The sequence below is a fragment of the Pholcus phalangioides genome, unplaced genomic scaffold (assembly GCF_987345545.1).
Source record: "Pholcus phalangioides strain wild (caught in Gottingen) unplaced genomic scaffold, Ppha-v1.0 ptg000005l_1, whole genome shotgun sequence".
Classification (NCBI taxonomy): Eukaryota; Metazoa; Arthropoda; class Arachnida; order Araneae; family Pholcidae; genus Pholcus; species Pholcus phalangioides.
The window spans coordinates 6,495,264-6,513,256 of NW_028301598.1; the positions used below are offsets into that span (position 1 = coordinate 6,495,264).

General features: G+C 38.2%; 1 protein-coding gene across 1 annotated transcript in view; it reads left to right on the forward strand.

The window, feature by feature from the left end:
• The window catches only part of epsilonCOP (coatomer subunit epsilon), a 28,340-nt gene extending 12,608 nt beyond the window's left edge, over nt 1-15,732 (forward strand). The window contains exons 7-10 of the mRNA XM_089232209.1: nt 925-1,080; nt 2,870-2,938; nt 6,567-6,641; nt 15,610-15,732. Of these exons, the coding sequence (XP_089088335.1) occupies nt 925-1,080; nt 2,870-2,938; nt 6,567-6,641; nt 15,610-15,660 (351 nt within the window). The 3' untranslated portion in view covers nt 15,661-15,732. The remainder of the gene's footprint in view (nt 1-924; nt 1,081-2,869; nt 2,939-6,566; nt 6,642-15,609) is intronic.
• The last annotated feature ends 2,261 nt before the right edge of the window (nt 15,733-17,993 follow it).

Here is a 17,993-nt window from a genome sequence, read left to right on the forward strand (position 1 = left end):
AGCATGAGTGTGTTTATCTGTCTAACTGCATACAGGGTATTGTCTTATTTTTCAGTGCTGCCAGCTTTACTCCTTTTGAATGAAACATAGCACTCAGCAATACAAATGCCAAGATCAAAATGGTTAAAAAACTAATGCTTTTTGAATTTGAAGACTCCGATCCCCACCCACCCAATCAGAAGCAGCTATGTTATACCAACATTGACATCACTCATTCAATGATGATACAGATTCCGCTGCATCCTCAATTGGAGCGCCAGTAGTCTTCCTGTTTCGTCACCTGCATGATTATGTCCACTGCGGCAGTGGACAAAACGTTGGCTGATAAAGATACAGCATAATAGTCCGAAATGTATGGATGTTCTTATAAACTCTCCGGCCATGAAAGCCTGCTGTGTGTTTTTCCGTTATATGTAAACAATTATTCTTGATTGGGAATTCATTCTTTTCTTAGTGATGTCGGACCCTAATGATAATTTATATCAATTGGCAACAAATGTTTTGGTCACAATCAACTGGTTAAACATGAAGTTAATTTTGGTTGTTTGAGAAACCGTCATATTTTTAGTTGATGAGGGGTCTTTTGTGGTTTCTCACATTTCCAACAATGCAATATTTATTACACAAGCAGTTATGGTGTTTCCCTCTAAAAAAAAACAGCATATATACTAATTGAGAATTTGTATTTAGTGTGTTTTTTTTCAAGAGATTGCTAGTTCTTTCTTTATCATTAAAACCAATAATTATTCTTTTTGTTTTTTTTTTAATTTCAACTCTCAGCTTTATTTTTGAGTATGAATGATTTTTTTTGTCAGGGTCAGGAGCTTTCAATACCTTATTATTAATGTAAGTGATTCACACACGCTGTCACAGATTTATTTTTCATATTCATTGCAATATTCTTCTACCATCTTTATTTTCCAGGGTGGTGATAAATCCCAAGATGCTTTCTACATATTTCAAGAGCTAACTGACAAATACTCGCCTACTCCAATGCTGTTGAATGGCCAGGCATCTGCTCTTATTGGATTAGGGAAGTATGATGAAGCTGAACCACTTCTACAGGAAGCTCTGGACAAGGTTAGCGCATTGCTTAATGTCAAGTTCAGCTTCGCCATGTCAAATCTATAATGCATCCTTATGTTTACAGAATTACAATTCCAGTTTTTATTCTTCTTGCTCTCTTCTGATCTTTGAGATGGTATAAAAAGATGAGCAATCAACCTTTCATCAGCTTAACAGTTCAAGTGTTTCTATAACAGATGCTTCGTGTTGTTTTATTTTAAAGGAGTACAAAATTGGATGTATAGTTACACTGTTAATGGTTCATAACCTGCTCAGTCACTGCATCACCTGTGGGAGACACTAAATGACACTAAAAAAAAGCTCACTTAGCTAAATGAAATTCTCTCAGAAGTAGATTCTGAAGTCTCTATAAGAGTGGGAATAAATTCTTCTGTTTCTTATTTTGAACTTTCATCTCTGAGTGGAGTGCATTTATAATCTTAAAAAGTAAAACCGCCAACATTGTAGTTAGATTTTTGATACAGCTATATTGAAGCCATCAAAGTAATTAGATTTCACTGATTTTCATTGTTGCTTTATGGATAGCATAACATCTCATTACAAATGGGGTTGAATAAGTTTAACTTCAGTAGATGACTTTTTTTTAAGCGCATTTCAAGTACAAAATTAGATGTTCAAAATGCTGTCATTTTTATTTAAAAATCAAGTTTGTGAGTACAACTTTATTAATTTTTGCTATCTAAATACCATTCTTTACATTAGAGTTTAAGCTGGAATTTAATTATTTTTTAGTATATTGTTTAATTTAAACAAACCTTTGCAAGAAAAAGAAAATTAATCCATCATGTTAGAATAATGTGCTAGCCTACAGTGTTGCATCTCCTTGGAGAGGTCTCAAATTTTCCCAGGGGATGTGCAAGAACCTCCAAATTTTTATAACTGCTGAAAAATGGTTTTTAAAGCGCTTACTATGTTGATCAAATTTTATGTAAAGAGTTCCCTCCCCCATTTGGGAAGCTTAGCAGAAGTATGGTCACTGTACTCTTAAAAGCTATCTTAATGTTCAAGGATTTAGTAGTGACTCAACCTGTAAGGATTGTTTATAGTCAATGCTCATAATAGCGACCATTCCATTACAACGACTGGTAGAATGTCTCAAATGTTTCCATATAATGACTATCATATATACAAATATATGTTTTCCTTTAATAAAATGACACCCTTCCCCATGAGGGGAGATCATTATAATGAGCATTGACTGGAAAAAAAGAAATAGCTGTTCATTTTCTTTATGAATGTGAAATGTACTCTGCACATAGGTATAAGCACTTGGTCATCATTTGACTGGACCCTGGGAACTTCAAGACATTCCCATCAGATCTTTGCTGAGCTTTTGCTTTAGCTAGAGGTCTCCACTGAGAACTTTTTTTTTGGGGCTAGTATAACAGACGTCTGGTCATAGTGCTAGTTAGATGGAACCGCCCACCCATTTGTCTAAGTCTGCCCCACATTTACTTTGTCCCTTCCTAATTTTTTAAATATTTAGTTTGATGCATTTTGAGCAAAGCTTGAAGACCTTTGACATCATGTTCTTAGAGAGAAATGCTTCCCTGAAAGAGTGTCTCATAAGAAAGAAGGAAGAAAATTTGGAAATTTACCTCCCTTTTCTTCCTGAAGAGGAAGGGGCATTTCCAATGGGATAAGTTTAGTTCTAAAAAGTCTTAGGAAAACTGGCTATGAAGAAGTTGGCTGTCAAATAAAGGTGGCAGCTGACCGAGTTTTTACTTTTTCATGGTCTTGTGCTTATGTGTACACATTTTTTGTTTTTTTCCTCTTGTCCTAGGATCCTAATTATCCGGAAACGTTAATCAATATGATAGTATTATCGCAGCATTTAGGAAAACCGGTCGAGGTGAGTTTTTTACTTGAAATTATTTATTTTAAAGTTTGTAATTTTTTAGTATGATTCAGTTCAGTATGTTCTACTTTCCAGTAAGAAACTTTGGTTTTTGAAAAACTTTAAAAAACAACTTGATTAGAGTGCTACACATTATTTCTATTTGCTAGTACATTAGCAGTTTGAAATCTGTGAGGCGCGGTTTAAAATTAAGATCCTATTATGTATAAAAAGTGATTGGCAATATTGATTGGTTTGTGCGTGTGTAGTAGTAGTGTTAACTGGTCTGTTGGGAATGTTATCTCCATATTGCTGTCAGTTGATTGTCATTCTGACATTGCAAGACAGTCTATTGAAATGAGTTTGGTAACAACAAATCTTTGTAATAGGGAATTTGATCAACAATCGTATTTTTAAACACAAGGACATAAGGGTGCTGAAATTCACAATCAACCGTGTGAAACATATGAGCCTACTGCAATGAGTGAAGGAAAAGTGAAGCAATGGTGTTGTGAGTTTGTGGAAGATTGTTCATGATGAGCAAAGGAGTGGCAGATCTAGTGTTCGAACTGACAATCTCATTGAGCCTGTAAGTGCAAAAGTGAAAGAAAATAATTTCTTTGCAATAAACAATCTTTCACTAGAATTTCCAGAAGTTTTTAGGACAATGTTGTTGAGAATCGTGACTGAAACTCCAATTCAGTGACAGGCAAACTTTTTAAGATCGATCGAGCCAAAAAAAATATAAAAATTTGGCAGACCAGACATATTTAGACACTGATTCATAATTGAAAGTTTATGCTTAAAAATGAAGTAGCTGAATATGTTGTGTACATTGAAGACTGCCACAGTTTCATTGCAAATGAAAGACAATGGTTTATCCTTTAAAACTGTGAAAAAATAAGTACATTTTGATAACTATCCACACTCTATCCACAACTGACCCCCAATATTTTTCTCTAAATAGAGTATCTTAAAATTATTAAAAAAACTGAAACCCTATTCTGTTGGCCCTGTTGACATCCCAAATTCAATTCTTAAATTCTGTGCTGATGAAGTCTTCGACTATCTTTTAAAGCCTGTTCAATGTTTCACTAAATACCGCTATCCTCCCCAACAACTGGAAAATCAATAAAATTAATCCTATCAACAAATCAGGTCCACTTTCCAATCCCCTTAACTTTAGGCCAATTTCAATCACCTCCTCCAGCTGTAAATCTTCAAACATATTGTAGCAAAAGAAATCTGTATCCACTTAGACTCCATCAACTTTCCCCTCCCCACAACCAACACAGCTTTCGACAATCTCTCTCTACTACCTCTTAATTGACCCCATCCACTACCTCTTGAGAGCCATTGATAAAAACCTACAAACTTATATCGTTTTCCTAGATTTTTCTAAAGCCTTTGATAAAGTTCCCCATGATAAATTTCTCCTTAAACTCTCAAACCTTGGCCTCAACGTACAATTACTTAATTGGGTGGAGGCATCGTAAACAGTTTGTCCATTTTAATGATCATAACTCCCCATCTGCCCCCGTAAAGCCTGGGACCCCACAAGGATTGGTCCTCTCCCTGTTACTTTTCTTAATTTACATCAATGACCTCCCAGAATCCCTCAGTTGTACCACTAGATTATTTGCTGATGACTGTGTAATTTACCGTATCATTCACCATGCATCTGATCAAGAACTCCAACATAACCTGGCTTCCATCACGGACTGGTGTTCTTTATGGCAAATGCCAATCAATATCTCAAAAACTGTTCACATGAAAGTTACCCGTAAATTACTTCCTCTTGAATACTCCTACTCCATCAATAATTTAATGTTATCCCAAATTTCTCAAATCAAATACCTTGGTGTCATAATCTCAGCCGATCTACATTGGAACAAACATGTTGACTACGTTTACCAGAAGTGTCTTAACAAACTTTTCTTCCTCTGCCGCAACCTTAAACACTCCAATCGGGATATCAGACTACTCTGTTCCAAACTTATATCTCCCCGTTCTTATGCTGCTTAAATTTGGGACTCCCTACACGTCCAGTAATATAGACAAACTCGAATCAATCCAAAATAAATCCACCCGATTTGTTCACGACTGCTGGTCATCTTTCGTTTTTGCGTCCGAACTCAAAAACGAATTTCATCTCTTTCTCTCTACTCTTAGTCTCATTTCTCGATTAACTTTGTTGTATAAAATTTTCCATGGTCAGTTCAACGTATATACTTCTGGTATCTTAGCCAAATCATACTACATCTCTCGAAGACTCGACCATTCCCTTAAAATAAAACTTATTTTTGCTTCCATGGACTGCTTTAAATACAGCTTATTGTCTCATACCATTGGTGAATGGAACAAACTCCCAAGCTCTATTGTCGAATCCCCCACTATCACTAGTTTTTTGTCCAATATCAAACAATATCTTTGTCATTTTTAATCGTATCTTCTTGTATGGGCCCCAGGGCCAACAATATTGTATAAATAAATAAACTTTATGCATATTTATTGCATATATGCTCTATTTTTTGCATGTGCAAAAGTTTTTTAATAAATTTCTATTTAAATTCTCACAACAATATTTTTGATATGCTATAAAAAATATAGCCCTTAAATGAATTTTTATAAATACTGAAATTGAAAACTTCTATACTAATATTTTGAAATCTGTGGCTGGCCGGATAGAACCTCTAAATGGGTAATAGTTTGATAATCCTTCCATCATTAATGAGGAAATCTTGGAAGGTTCTGATAAAGTATCCCTCAAGAAAGTTCAGTTCAGAATTATGTGTTGCTTTTTTGAAACAGACGCTTTCTCAAAATCAAAATTATGTGAAAGTTGCCTACAGTGTTGGGCAATATCTGAACTATTTGTCTGTTCCTTCTCAACATGCTTTCTGTGTTCGAGAACTCAAATATTAAGATTTCTCCGAGTTTGGCCAATATACCCTTTCTCGCAATTCTTGCATGGGATGAATTGGGATGAGAATTTCACAATAAGAATTGCGAAAAGGGTATATTGGCCAAACTAGGAGAAATCTTAATAGGTGAGTTCTCAAACACCAAAAGCATGTTGAGAAGGGACAGATAAATAATTTTGCTATTGCCCAACACTGTTGGCAACTTCCACATAATTTTGATTTTGAGAAAGTGTCTGTTTTCAAAAAACCAACACATAATTCCGAACTGAGTTTTCTCGAAGGATACTTCATCAGAACTTGCCAAGATTTCTTCGTTAATGATGGAATGAACATGCCACATATTTTGTCAGCTTGGACAGGCTTTATTAACCTCAGTTGAGACAGAATTTCCAACACCTTACAACAGACGGTGTCTCAATTTGCATCCAAAGAACACTCGGCCTCAGCAAATACAAAGGCAAACTCTCTGGACAACCAAATATAAACATTACCCCTTCAACAACTCACTTGTGTGATTTCTGACCACGAGGTCCCGATGACAGCTCTCCACTGTAGAGCTGAACCGTGTCGATCAGTCAATCAATTAAAATTTTGTCTTAAAAGTGTCAATTTTTGTATAAATTACTACATATTTGATACACCAGAGACTGCTGTAACACATTTTATTTACACCAGAACCCTGCATTTTTATTACCCTTATAAATATTTTGAATTTTCAGGTGAGCTGTAGATATTTGAACCAGTTGAAGGATACTCATAAAGATCATCCATTTGTGAAAGAATACCATAGCAAGGTAGTTTTCAGTTGAGCTATTATATTTATGTGTTACTGAAGTTTTATTGAGTGTGTATTTTTATCATTTTTATCTTTAAATTGATGACTGATTATAATTACGCTTTGAATTTCAAAAGTTATCATTCATTTGGTCAAAAAGTTGTCATTTAACTCAATAAAGTGTGAAACGGCCAAAGACAGCCCAGATAGGACATATGGATATGTTTTGGATTTGTGAAAGGTGAGGAAGAAAATGAAAGATCTTGTCAGAGGCGGAAACCTGAAAAACAAGCTTAAGGCTCATAGAAAGGTGAGGGGGAAAAGAGTAAAAAGGGAGGAAAAAGATTAGTCAAAACTTGGACGAGTCTATTTTGAGGGAAAATAAACTAGCTGTAAATGCATTTATGCTGATTAGGGATACGTAAATTTCGTATTTACGAAATAACCACAGTAAATGCGAAATTTACGAAATAACCACAGTAAATGCGAAATTTACGAAATAACCACAGTAAATGCGAAATATTGACTTTTTTACTACTTTTTCGCGAAATCTTGGTAATTTACACTTTTTTGAAGTGGAAAGTCATAATTTTGCTCAGTACTTGTGAGTGTACTTGAAAGGGAAACCACAAGCAAATTTTAATGATTTCACAACTGTATTTTTATCCACAGGTTATGTTGTAAGTGTACCTGACTGTATATGCAACTTTTTCAAATTTTGGAAAATGATGCTATAAAAAGCATTTGAAAAATAAGGTTAAATTAATAGAATAAATTTAAACCGTTTTATTTATTTGAGTTGTTTTTCGTGTTTGTGCGTACGAAAGTGAATTTTTTTTTCATTTAGAAGTTGTTATTGTGAATAAATGCAAAATTTCTGATCCTAATTTTTTTTTTTGCAAACAAATGCGAAATTTCTGATTCAAAAATTTTTTTTTTTTGCAAAATTTACGTATCGCTAATGTTGATGCATTCTAATTTTTCATTATGTGAACATTATAATCTTAAATGTAGGGTGTCCCAGAGGTAATGCAGGATTTAACTTTCTTGCTATTTTACCGCTTGGTGGATGAGCAGTGCTATATTAAATGGCAGTAGATAGTATAGACCAAGGCTTGACAAATCAAAAAGAAAATTGTCACCAGCCAAATTTCTTAGTAGCCAAGCATGATTTTGCTCTCTAGAAAAACTGCCCTAAATAATGTTTTTTTCGACTTTCCCAGGACTTTACATCTCCTCCTTATGTTAGAAGACACGCTGTCATGAAATCAGAAAATTTTGTGTTATTTATAGACCAATTTAGCAATCGCATAGAGAACCTTTTTTTCACCAATACCAATTTTCTAGTCGACCTGGTGCCTGGAATTTGTTAAGCCCTGGCATAGACCAGGGGTTCTCAACCTTTTGTGTTCCACAGACCCTTTGTGATAATAGGTCAAAGGCCAGGGACGTCTTTTGCAGAAGAACTCCATCATTAATAATGCTAAAAGAATAAGTTAATTGTGTATTTGTCCACCCAAAAGAAAAAGCTGATGGATCTACCTTCCCTCCTGAAACTTCTCCAAGGACCTTTGATTAAGACCCACTATTATAAACATTATGTTTTATAGTGATGCAAAGATAGATAGATACACAAGGCAATAATGCATCTCAATTGTAAAATGGATTGATCATTTGATCATTTTTGTCGCACCACGGTCATTTTCTGCACACGAGGGCTAATTAGACCGGGACCTACAATTTATTGCCGATTCCGAACGGCAGGCTTGTTTTTCATACTCATCGAGAGGTTGGTGCGCTAACCCCTCGATGGGGGACTCCCTGCGGTAGCAATTTTTGCTGCGGTCAAGTCGCCGTTTTTTGTTGTACCCCTGTGTCAGGAAAGTTTTTCTGACAAGGACGAACTGGGTATCGAACTCGCGACACCTCTAAACATCCTTTGGTACTTTAGGCGAGCATCTTATCGACCGGGCTACCGCGCCCCTTATTGTGTAATTGTGGATTGTAATGTAATGTGGATTGTAAATAACCCCGTAAAATGGATTGAAAGTATGGTGAAAATTTTGTTGACTCTATGCATATTACACTGAAGAGCCAAAAAAACTGGTACACCTGCCTAAATACAATGCAATACAAATACAACGCCACAACAGGCAAATTGCCCAACGAGGTGGCTGACTTAAGAACATCATGGATCCCTGAGCCATTTTTTGGAGGCTCTACCTGCTACTGCTACCCCCCCCCCCCCCCCCGCGGAACCCCCAACGAATTGGTACATGCAGGAATGTGCGTGTACGTGTAGTGAAACCTGACGTGAAGTTTTTTGTTTCTCTGTAATGCTTGTTATGTGTAGTGCTGCCACCAGTTTTTTTCTAACTATGAGTGAAGTGTTATGATTGAATGATTTATCGTTGTAGGACTGTTGCTCTCTGTGGCGAGACTTTTTAACGGGGAGATTGGCTCGCATTTGCGCCTTGAAGTTGGGAACCACAGAAAACCAACTTCAGCCGACCACCACTGTGGGGTTCGAACCCGGATCCTCGCATCGCGAGTCCATCACTATAACCACTCGACCACCACAGCTGCTAATATCGTGTAGGGCCCCCGCGAGCACGCAGAAGCCGCAACACGACGTGGCATGGACTCGACTAATGTCTGAAGTAGTGCTGGAGGTAATTGACACCATGAATCCTGCAGGGCTGTCCATAAATCCGTAGGAGTAAGAGGGGGTGGAGATCTCTTCTGAACAGCACGTTGCAACGCATCCCAGATATGTTCAATAATGTTCATGTCTGGGGATTTAGGTGGCCAGCGGAAGTGTCTAAAGTCAGAAGAGTGTTCCTGGAGCCACTTTGTAGCAATTCTGGACGTGTGGGGTGTCGCATTGTCCTGCTGAAATTGTCCAAGTCTGTCGGAATGCACAATGGACATGAATGGGTGCAAGTGATCAGACAGGATGCTTACGTACCTGTCAGAGTCGTATCTAGACGTATCAGGGGTCCCATATCACGCCAACTGCACACGCCCCATACCATCACAGAGCCTCCGCTCTGTGATGTAGGGTTCATGGATTCATGAGGTTATCGCCATACCCGTACACGTCCATCAGCTCGAAGCAATTGGAACCGAGACTCGTCAGACCAGGCAACGTGTTTCCAGTCCTCAAAAGTCCAATGTCGGTGTTGTCGGGCCCAGGCGAGGCGTATCTAGACGTATCAGGGGTCCCATATCATGCCAACTGCACACGCCCCATACCATCACAGAGCCTCCGCCAGCATGAACAGTCCCCTGTTGACATGTAGGGTCCATGGATTCATGAGGTTGTCTCCATACCCGTACACGTCCATCAGCTCGAAGCAATTGGAACCGATACTCGTCAGACCAGGCAACGTGTTTCCAATCCTCAAAAGTCCAATGTCAGTGTTGTCAGGCCCAGGCGAGGCGTAAAGCTTTGTGTCGTGCAGTCATCAAGGGTACACGAGTGGGCCTTCGGCTCCGAAAGCCCATATCGATGATGTTTCGTTGAATGGTTCGCACGCTGACACTTGTTGATGGCCCGGCATTGACATCTGCAGCAATTTGCGGAAGGGTTGCACGTCTGTCACGTTTAATGATTCTCGTCAGTCGTCGTTGGTCCCGTTCTTGCATGATCTTTTTCCGGCCGCAGCGATGTCGTAGATTTAATTTCTTACCGGATTCCCGATATTCACGGTACACTCGTGAAATGGTCGTACGTGAAAATCCAAATTTCATCGCTACCTCAGAGATGCTATGTCCATCTCTCGTGCGCCGACTATAACACCACGTTCAAACTAACTTAAATCTCGATAACCTGCCATTGTAGCAGCAGTAACCGATCTAACAACTTTGCCAGACACTTGTTGTGTTATATAGGCTTTGCCGACTGCAGCGCCGTACTCTGATTGATTCCATATCTCTATTTGCATACGCATGCCTGTACCAGTTTTTTTGGCTCTTCAGTTTATATATTACTATATATAGTAAAACCTGTCTATATAACGATACTGTAGGGCCCCAAAAAAATATTGCTATAGACATGTTATCGTTGTAGACAGTTTGGGCATTTTTGCTATTTGCCATTAAATAGGAATTCTTCCGGGACCAAAGAAAATATCATTATATCAGCAGGTTTGCCATTATACTCACGTTTGTATGTATTACTGCCTACAATGGTGTTATTTTACCAAAGATAAGTATTTGGACACCTATGCAAATGACAATATCTGCGGTCCTGAGATACGTCATGCCCTCCGCCGGTATATATCGTGTAGGAAACAACATCGGCATTAGTCGCATGCAAGATGCCGCGCAGTTCGGAGCTCTCTGATTTCGAGAAAGGTATAATTATCAGGTATCACAAAAATGACCGATCCTTAAGGTACATATCTAGCGAGCTGAAGTACCCAAAATCGACAGTGGCCTATGTGATTAAGAAGTGGAAGGTGAGCTGTGATTGTCGGAATTTGCCCCGAGTCGGCAGACCAACGAAACTGGAGATAGAGACCGACGGGTGCTGTCCAGAGAAATTCGGAAGAACCGCACCCAACCGATGGCCCTCATCCGCGAGGAGTTTCAACAGGCATCCGGGAGTATTGTTTCAATGAATACCATCCGTAAGGAAGCACATCTGATTGGTTTTCATGGTCGTGCTGCTGCCCATAAGCCTTTGATCACAAAGTCCAATCGCGTTGCTCGGTTAATGTGGTGCAAAGCACATCGAAATTGGACTGTAGATCAGTGGAAACGGGTTCTTTGGAGCGACGAATCAAGGTTCACCCTCTACCGTTCGGATGGCGGGGTCTGGGTCTGGCGTCTGCCTGGAGAACGTCTCCTGCCAGAATGCATTGTGCCAACAGTCAAGTTCGGCAGAGGTGGAATTATGGTCTGGGGGTGTTTCTCCTGGTATGGACTGGGATCCTTGGTACCCATTCATGGTAAGCTCAACGACGATGCCTACTGCACTATTTTGGATGACAATGTGCTTCCTACGTTGTGGCAGTTTTACGGGGTGGACTCCTGTTACTTCCAGGATGACAATGCCAGCTGTCATACTACAAGGTTAACCAAGGCTTGGTATGGTGCCAATGGGGTTCATCGAATGGACTGGCCTGCCCAGACCTATCGAGAACCTCTTGGACGAGTTGGATCGCCGAATTAAGGGGTGCCCTACCCGTCCAAAATCGGTGAAGGAACTGACATGTCTTCTCCAACCCGAGTGGAAGAAAATACCACTAGCCGTCGCACAAGGACTTGTGGAAAGTATGCCCCGGAGGGTTCACGCTGTAATTGCCTCTCGTGGAGGCTCTACCAACTATTGATTTTGAATAAAGTTAGTTTTTCTTTTCTATCACAGGTGTCCAAACACACTGCTGGCCACCGTAAATGCAACTCCCTGAAGGAAGCATGCAAATAATATGAAATTTACAACATGCATTAGCGGAGGTGAGATATGCAAATGATTAGAATTTCAGCGCAGACGCACATCACGCGCGCCTGTGGCGCCACTTCAAAGCGCTATTTAAGGCTTGGAGATTTCGACGATTTGAAGTACGGCAATTGTGTTTTTCTTGTGGTTTTTTCAAAAAAACGATCAATTATGCCTCGTAGAAAACAGCGATCATCTTTTGATCAAGTATCCGAGTTTGACAGAGGAAGGATAGTGGCCTACCGAGATTGTGGATTATCTTTCAGGGAAATCGGTAGTCGTGTTGGACGAAACCAAACAACTGTAATGCGGATATGTGATCGTTGGATGCAGGAGGGTACGACGGACCGACGTGTTCAATCGCATTCACCTCAGTGCACCACTTCACGTGATGACAGGCGTATTGTGCGTATGGCAGTGACGGATCGCTCAGCCACATCACGAACCATAGCACAGCACATTCAGTCTGTACCGCATCATCCAGTGTCTGCGCGTACCATTCGACGCCATTTACAGCAGAGTGGTCTGTCCGCAAGACGTCCATTGCTTCGTCTACCCTTGACGCAGAACCACAGACGTTTCCGCCGCCAATGGTGCGATGAAAGAAGGATGTGGACGGCACAATGGAATGAAATTGTCTTTACTGACGAGTCACGCTTCTGTCTGCAACGCCACGATGGTCGGATTCGAGTCTGGAGACACCGTGGAGAGAGGATGCTGAACAGCTGCGTTATGCACCGCCACACTGGTCCTGCACCGGGTATTATGGTATGGGGCGGTATTGGATATCACTCTCGCACTCCTCTAGTACGCATTGCCGGTACTTTAAAAAGCCAGCGCTACATCTCCGAGGTGTTGGAGCCAGTTGTCCTTCCTTACCTTCAGGGCTTGCCCACAGCCATATTTCAACAGGATAATGCGCGACCACACGTGGCACGCATTGTACAAAGGTTCTTCGTCAATCGCCAGATTGAATTGCTTCCCTGGCCAGCTCGCTCTCCGGATCTTTCGCCGATAGAAAACATGTGGTCCATGGTTGCTCAACGATTGACCCAGATTACATCCCCAGCTGCCACACCAGATCAACTTTGGCAACGTGTGGAAGCTGCTTGGTCTGCTGTACCCCAAGAACACATCCAAAGTCTCTTTGAATCAATACCGAGGCGTGTGGCAGCGGTGATCTCTAACAATGGCGGCTACTCTGGCTACTGATTTTGGCAGGAACCACACTTCACAGAAGTCTATAAATTTAATCATTTGATGCTTGGTCAACATGTTATGTACAAAATAAATATTGTTGCGATATCTCTTGTCTTTCTTGGTGTTGCAATTTGGGTGGCCAGCAGTGTACTTATTGGTAGATAGTGTATATCCCCCAGTGTATCGCCAACCCTGCTCAACACCTTAAATATTCCATGAACAAATCTTCCATGTAGGGGGATTATAATGTAAAAAAACCTATTTTAGCACCAACACGTTATAACGCCAACTGTTGTTTGGTTGTATACAAAGTCATTGTGTCAATTTCCAAGAATTTTCACAACATTTTTTCTTTCATCATTTCGCTTTTTTTTCCCAAAGAAGTTGAGGGTTTATCCTTTTTACTCCACTGTTATTATTAGTCAGTATAGCAACAGCTTAGAGCTTAGAGACTTAGCTTAAATGACTTAAAGAATAAAGAATGGTGTGATCAGAGGGTCTTAGAAAGCACTTTGAGTACCTGAACATGTGCAAGGACCTTTTAGAGTTTAGCAATCAATAAGAAACATCACCAATGAAAAAGGCAAATAAAAGGAAAATACCAAATTCCTTATACATTTTGACACATTATGTGTGTTATCTTCAGAGGATGAAAAATATATCATGCTGACCGAGGATCCCACTTGGATTGATTACCAAATCCTAACTCTCAGTTGCTCAGCTAGAAGAAAAATATATGTCTGTCCAAGTTAAAAGTCTGTACCAGAATGAAGCTGAATGCCTGTGAGTAAGTCTTCTATAACGTCCTGATTGGCTGCTTGCAAAATTGAGCTATCTGATTGGTCTTTTCGAATTTTCTTACAATTTCTGCTTGTATTGAACTTAAGCCATGGTGTTGCGATCTGTGATGTTGATTTATTGTTGTTTACAAATTTATTTTTGAAGGCAGAATATATGTGCCTTCGTAGAAGTCTAAATCAGCAGTGGACTTTACTTTGTGGAAAACTTCTACTTCCTGAAATTTGAATCTATGGCCCTCTTGCTAGCAGTGAACTGTGATTGTCAATTTTTTTCACATTCTTGATTTTTAACACAAGCATGCTCATTTAATCTAGCTTTTAGGGTCTCTTTGTCTGTCCTATGTAACCAAGAGGTCAATCACCACATGGAATGTAATAAATGCCCCATTGTTTATTCTGTGGTACAGCGTCTTTTAGGGGGCTTGAAACCTAAGTTTTTAGTAGGCACATCTGTGGTTGTTAGGTTAAATTATTTGTGAATCGGTTTGATCTTGGGTGAGACTATTATATCGTAGGGTACAACTACACTTTCTTTCAGTAGCCTCTCCATGATATTTTTTAAAGTAGTTCCTCTTGTTGGTCTACTCATTTCGTCAACGATTTTGGTGTTGAACCCCCAGTCTTTAGCAATTGTTTTGATTTCTTGTTTACAGTTTATATGTTCTGATCTGAGCAGATGCAAATGCTCTCCCTGCATAAGTGTGAAATGCAGAGAGTTTCTTTTTCATGGGATGAAACGATCTAAAGTATAGTGGTAGTGAGACAGAAAGGTGACAGAAGACAAAACTGATTTATTGATAAGGAAAAATTTACAGTAAGTGTAGTGCACCAGTTTGTTCAAAATTGCCAAGAAAAGTTTTTCAAACAATGTATGTGGTATCTCTCAATTTGCTCCATTCAGTCATGTGGAAAGAAGTTGTTCTTTCAATATTTGAAAAATGGGAAGTTTGTGATTCGCTTATCAAACCAATACAGACTAAAATCAATGCAGCCATTATTTCCCTTTGTTTATTTGTTTTTTACTTATAAAATGCATCACTAAATTTATGCAGAATTAAAATAATTCAAAGTATGTGGTTTACTGTTGAGTTTTATATCAAGAAATATTTAAGTCATTGTATAGTGTTTACAATTTTACAAATTTCCTAATCTTAAAATTGGATGCGTATAAAATAGGTTATTTTACTTATGGAGTAACATTAATAAGATACTGAAATACACAGTAGTTCATAATAAACATGTGAATTTATCTACTGGAGCCTCTCTGAAACATTATCCCCCGTCCATGATCCAATGTAATGGCAATCTCGTTATAATGCCAAAATTCTTTTGGACAGATGATGGTGCTACAACTTGGTTCAATTATATGTAAAACATTTGTAAAAGAAATTTTAATGCCATGAGTAGCTTTTTTTCGTAGGTTTTTCGAAATTTTGTGTGAATTGCCTAGCTTGCTTTTGTGATGAAGGTAATTCGCTGTTTCTATTGCCATTTTCCCATTTTATGCTAGAACTGTAACAATTTATTATTTTTATTTGCAGGAAAATGAATTTGATCGTCTTGTGAAACAATATGCACCTGCAAAAGCTTGAACATAGTAATGACTGTATATTTTCTTTATGTGTAAATTATGGTAAATTGCTTATAAATTGTGTTTAATGAAATTTGATTGTTTGATGATCATTTTCATTGAATTAATATCATCATAAAAAGTATGATATAATTGGAGCAAAATAAATCATAAATTTTATGAATAACATTCTCTCTGGGAAGAGTAGATCAACTTTGCCCAAGAATATTAAGAAGTCACCAACAAATAAGGCAAAGACACGAAAAATACAAAATTCCTAATCCATTTTGACACACAATGGGTGTCATCTTCAGAGGAAAAAAATACTTAACTACTAATCAAGCTAACCGAAGACCCCGTTTTGGATGGATACCAACTCTTCACTCTCTGTTGCTCGGTGGAAAAAAGTATGTCTGTTCACTTCAAACGTCATGGTCAGAATGAAGCTTAGATCCTACGTGTAAGACTAATGCAGCGTCCTCCAATCAGGACGCTGAAGAATGCCTTTTTGTCCCATAAAGCCGTGATTTTTTTTTTATTTTGTGAAATTGAACTTTAGGGAATGCGTAGTATATGCATTGCAGTGATCATTGTTTGAATTCATAAACCTGCCACTAGAAAATTCATGGCTCCTCCATTTTGCTGATTTGATTCACAGAAATCACACCATTGTTGCTAAAGTTATGCAGTAAAATACCTCTCTGCCTCCTGATGTATCTTCACTTTTCAAAGAAGCTACATATATATAAATATATATATTATATATATATATATGCTACATATATATATATGCTACATATATATATATATATGAAGCTACATATATATATATTTGAATATATATTCAAATTTATATTAAATCCCTAGAAAGTGATAATGCCCATTGTGGCTGACTGAAAAAATCTTGAAAAATGGCTGTAAAAAATGGCCAAAAAATTCCAAAAAACACTTAAAAAACTAAAAGAAATATTCCCCAAAAATCACAAAAAATGCAGTTAACATAAAACAAATTTCTTTGGAAACTGAACCAGTCATTATATTGACTGGAGGTCAGAAAAAAGTTATTATAGTATCTATTAAAAATCACATTCATTCTCAACATCAGATTTCATCAAAAATTGCTAGTGGAGTTTTCCAAATAAAAACAATGCATAATTTGTGAGTGGGGTAGGAAATCTACAAGAAAGATCAAATAGAAATTTCTGAAAAGATGATGACGAACTTCTCTCAACATCAAGAGATGTTATTGGGGATATTTAGGGGAAGGGGATCTGATCTACTTACAGTGTTAATTTCTCTTCAATTTCAAAACTTTTAGACATTCTTGTAAAGACATCAAAGATTTTTCTACAAGCAATGTCTTTTTTTCCCATTTACTACTTTTAATAATATTTATATTACTTAAATTAATTAAGTAATATAAATACTTAATTTATACTACTTACACAATTACTTTTTCATATTTTATGGTAGCAAATTGGCCTACTCCACTTTTAGCAAACTGACTTTATTGATAGCATCAATAACCTCCACACTTTTCTGCAAGGATTAAACGATGGAAACCAGAATGCTGAAGAATGATCTATGTACGTCACACATTCTTCAATGTTCCCCCAAGGCAAAAAAAAAAAAAATCTTACTACATGCAGCAATAGGATAAATATATTTTGAATTCATTTTCATTTCTTGTTTGGTTAAATGTGGTCAGCTGTTAGAATTTATACTAAATTTAACTGAAATTTATTCGAAACTTTGTTTGTAATCTGCAAAGGAAGGTACAAGTTAAGTGATGAAAGTAATGGTTGGGCGCGGTAGCCCAGGTCGATAAGATACTCGCCTAAAGTACCAAAGGATGTTTAGAGGTGTCTCAAGTTCAACACCTGGTTCATTCTCGGCAGAAAACTTTCCTGACATGGGTACATATGGGGGGGGGGGGTGCTCCCCCCCCCCAGCACCAAAGGTGAAGTCGACTGATCTAATGCATATATGTATAGATGAACTGACCCCCAGCAATAATGACCATGCCCCCCAGACTTCCAAGTCTATCTCCGCCTATGGGTGCAACAGAAATGGCAACATGACGCAGAAAAAATTGCTACCACAGGGAGTCCCACATTGAAGAGTTAGTGCACCAACCTCTCAATGAGTATAAAAACAAGTCTGCCATTCGGAATCCACAATAAATTATAGGTCTCTGTCTAATTAGCTCTTGCTTGCAGAAAATTAACATGGTGCGGAATGATAAAAAATTATGATGATGATGATGAAAGTAATATTTTTTTTTGTTTAAAACAATTCTAGCTTACTTTTCCTTTTGAAAAAAAATTTCAAAAGTGAAAAAGTATTGAAAAATGC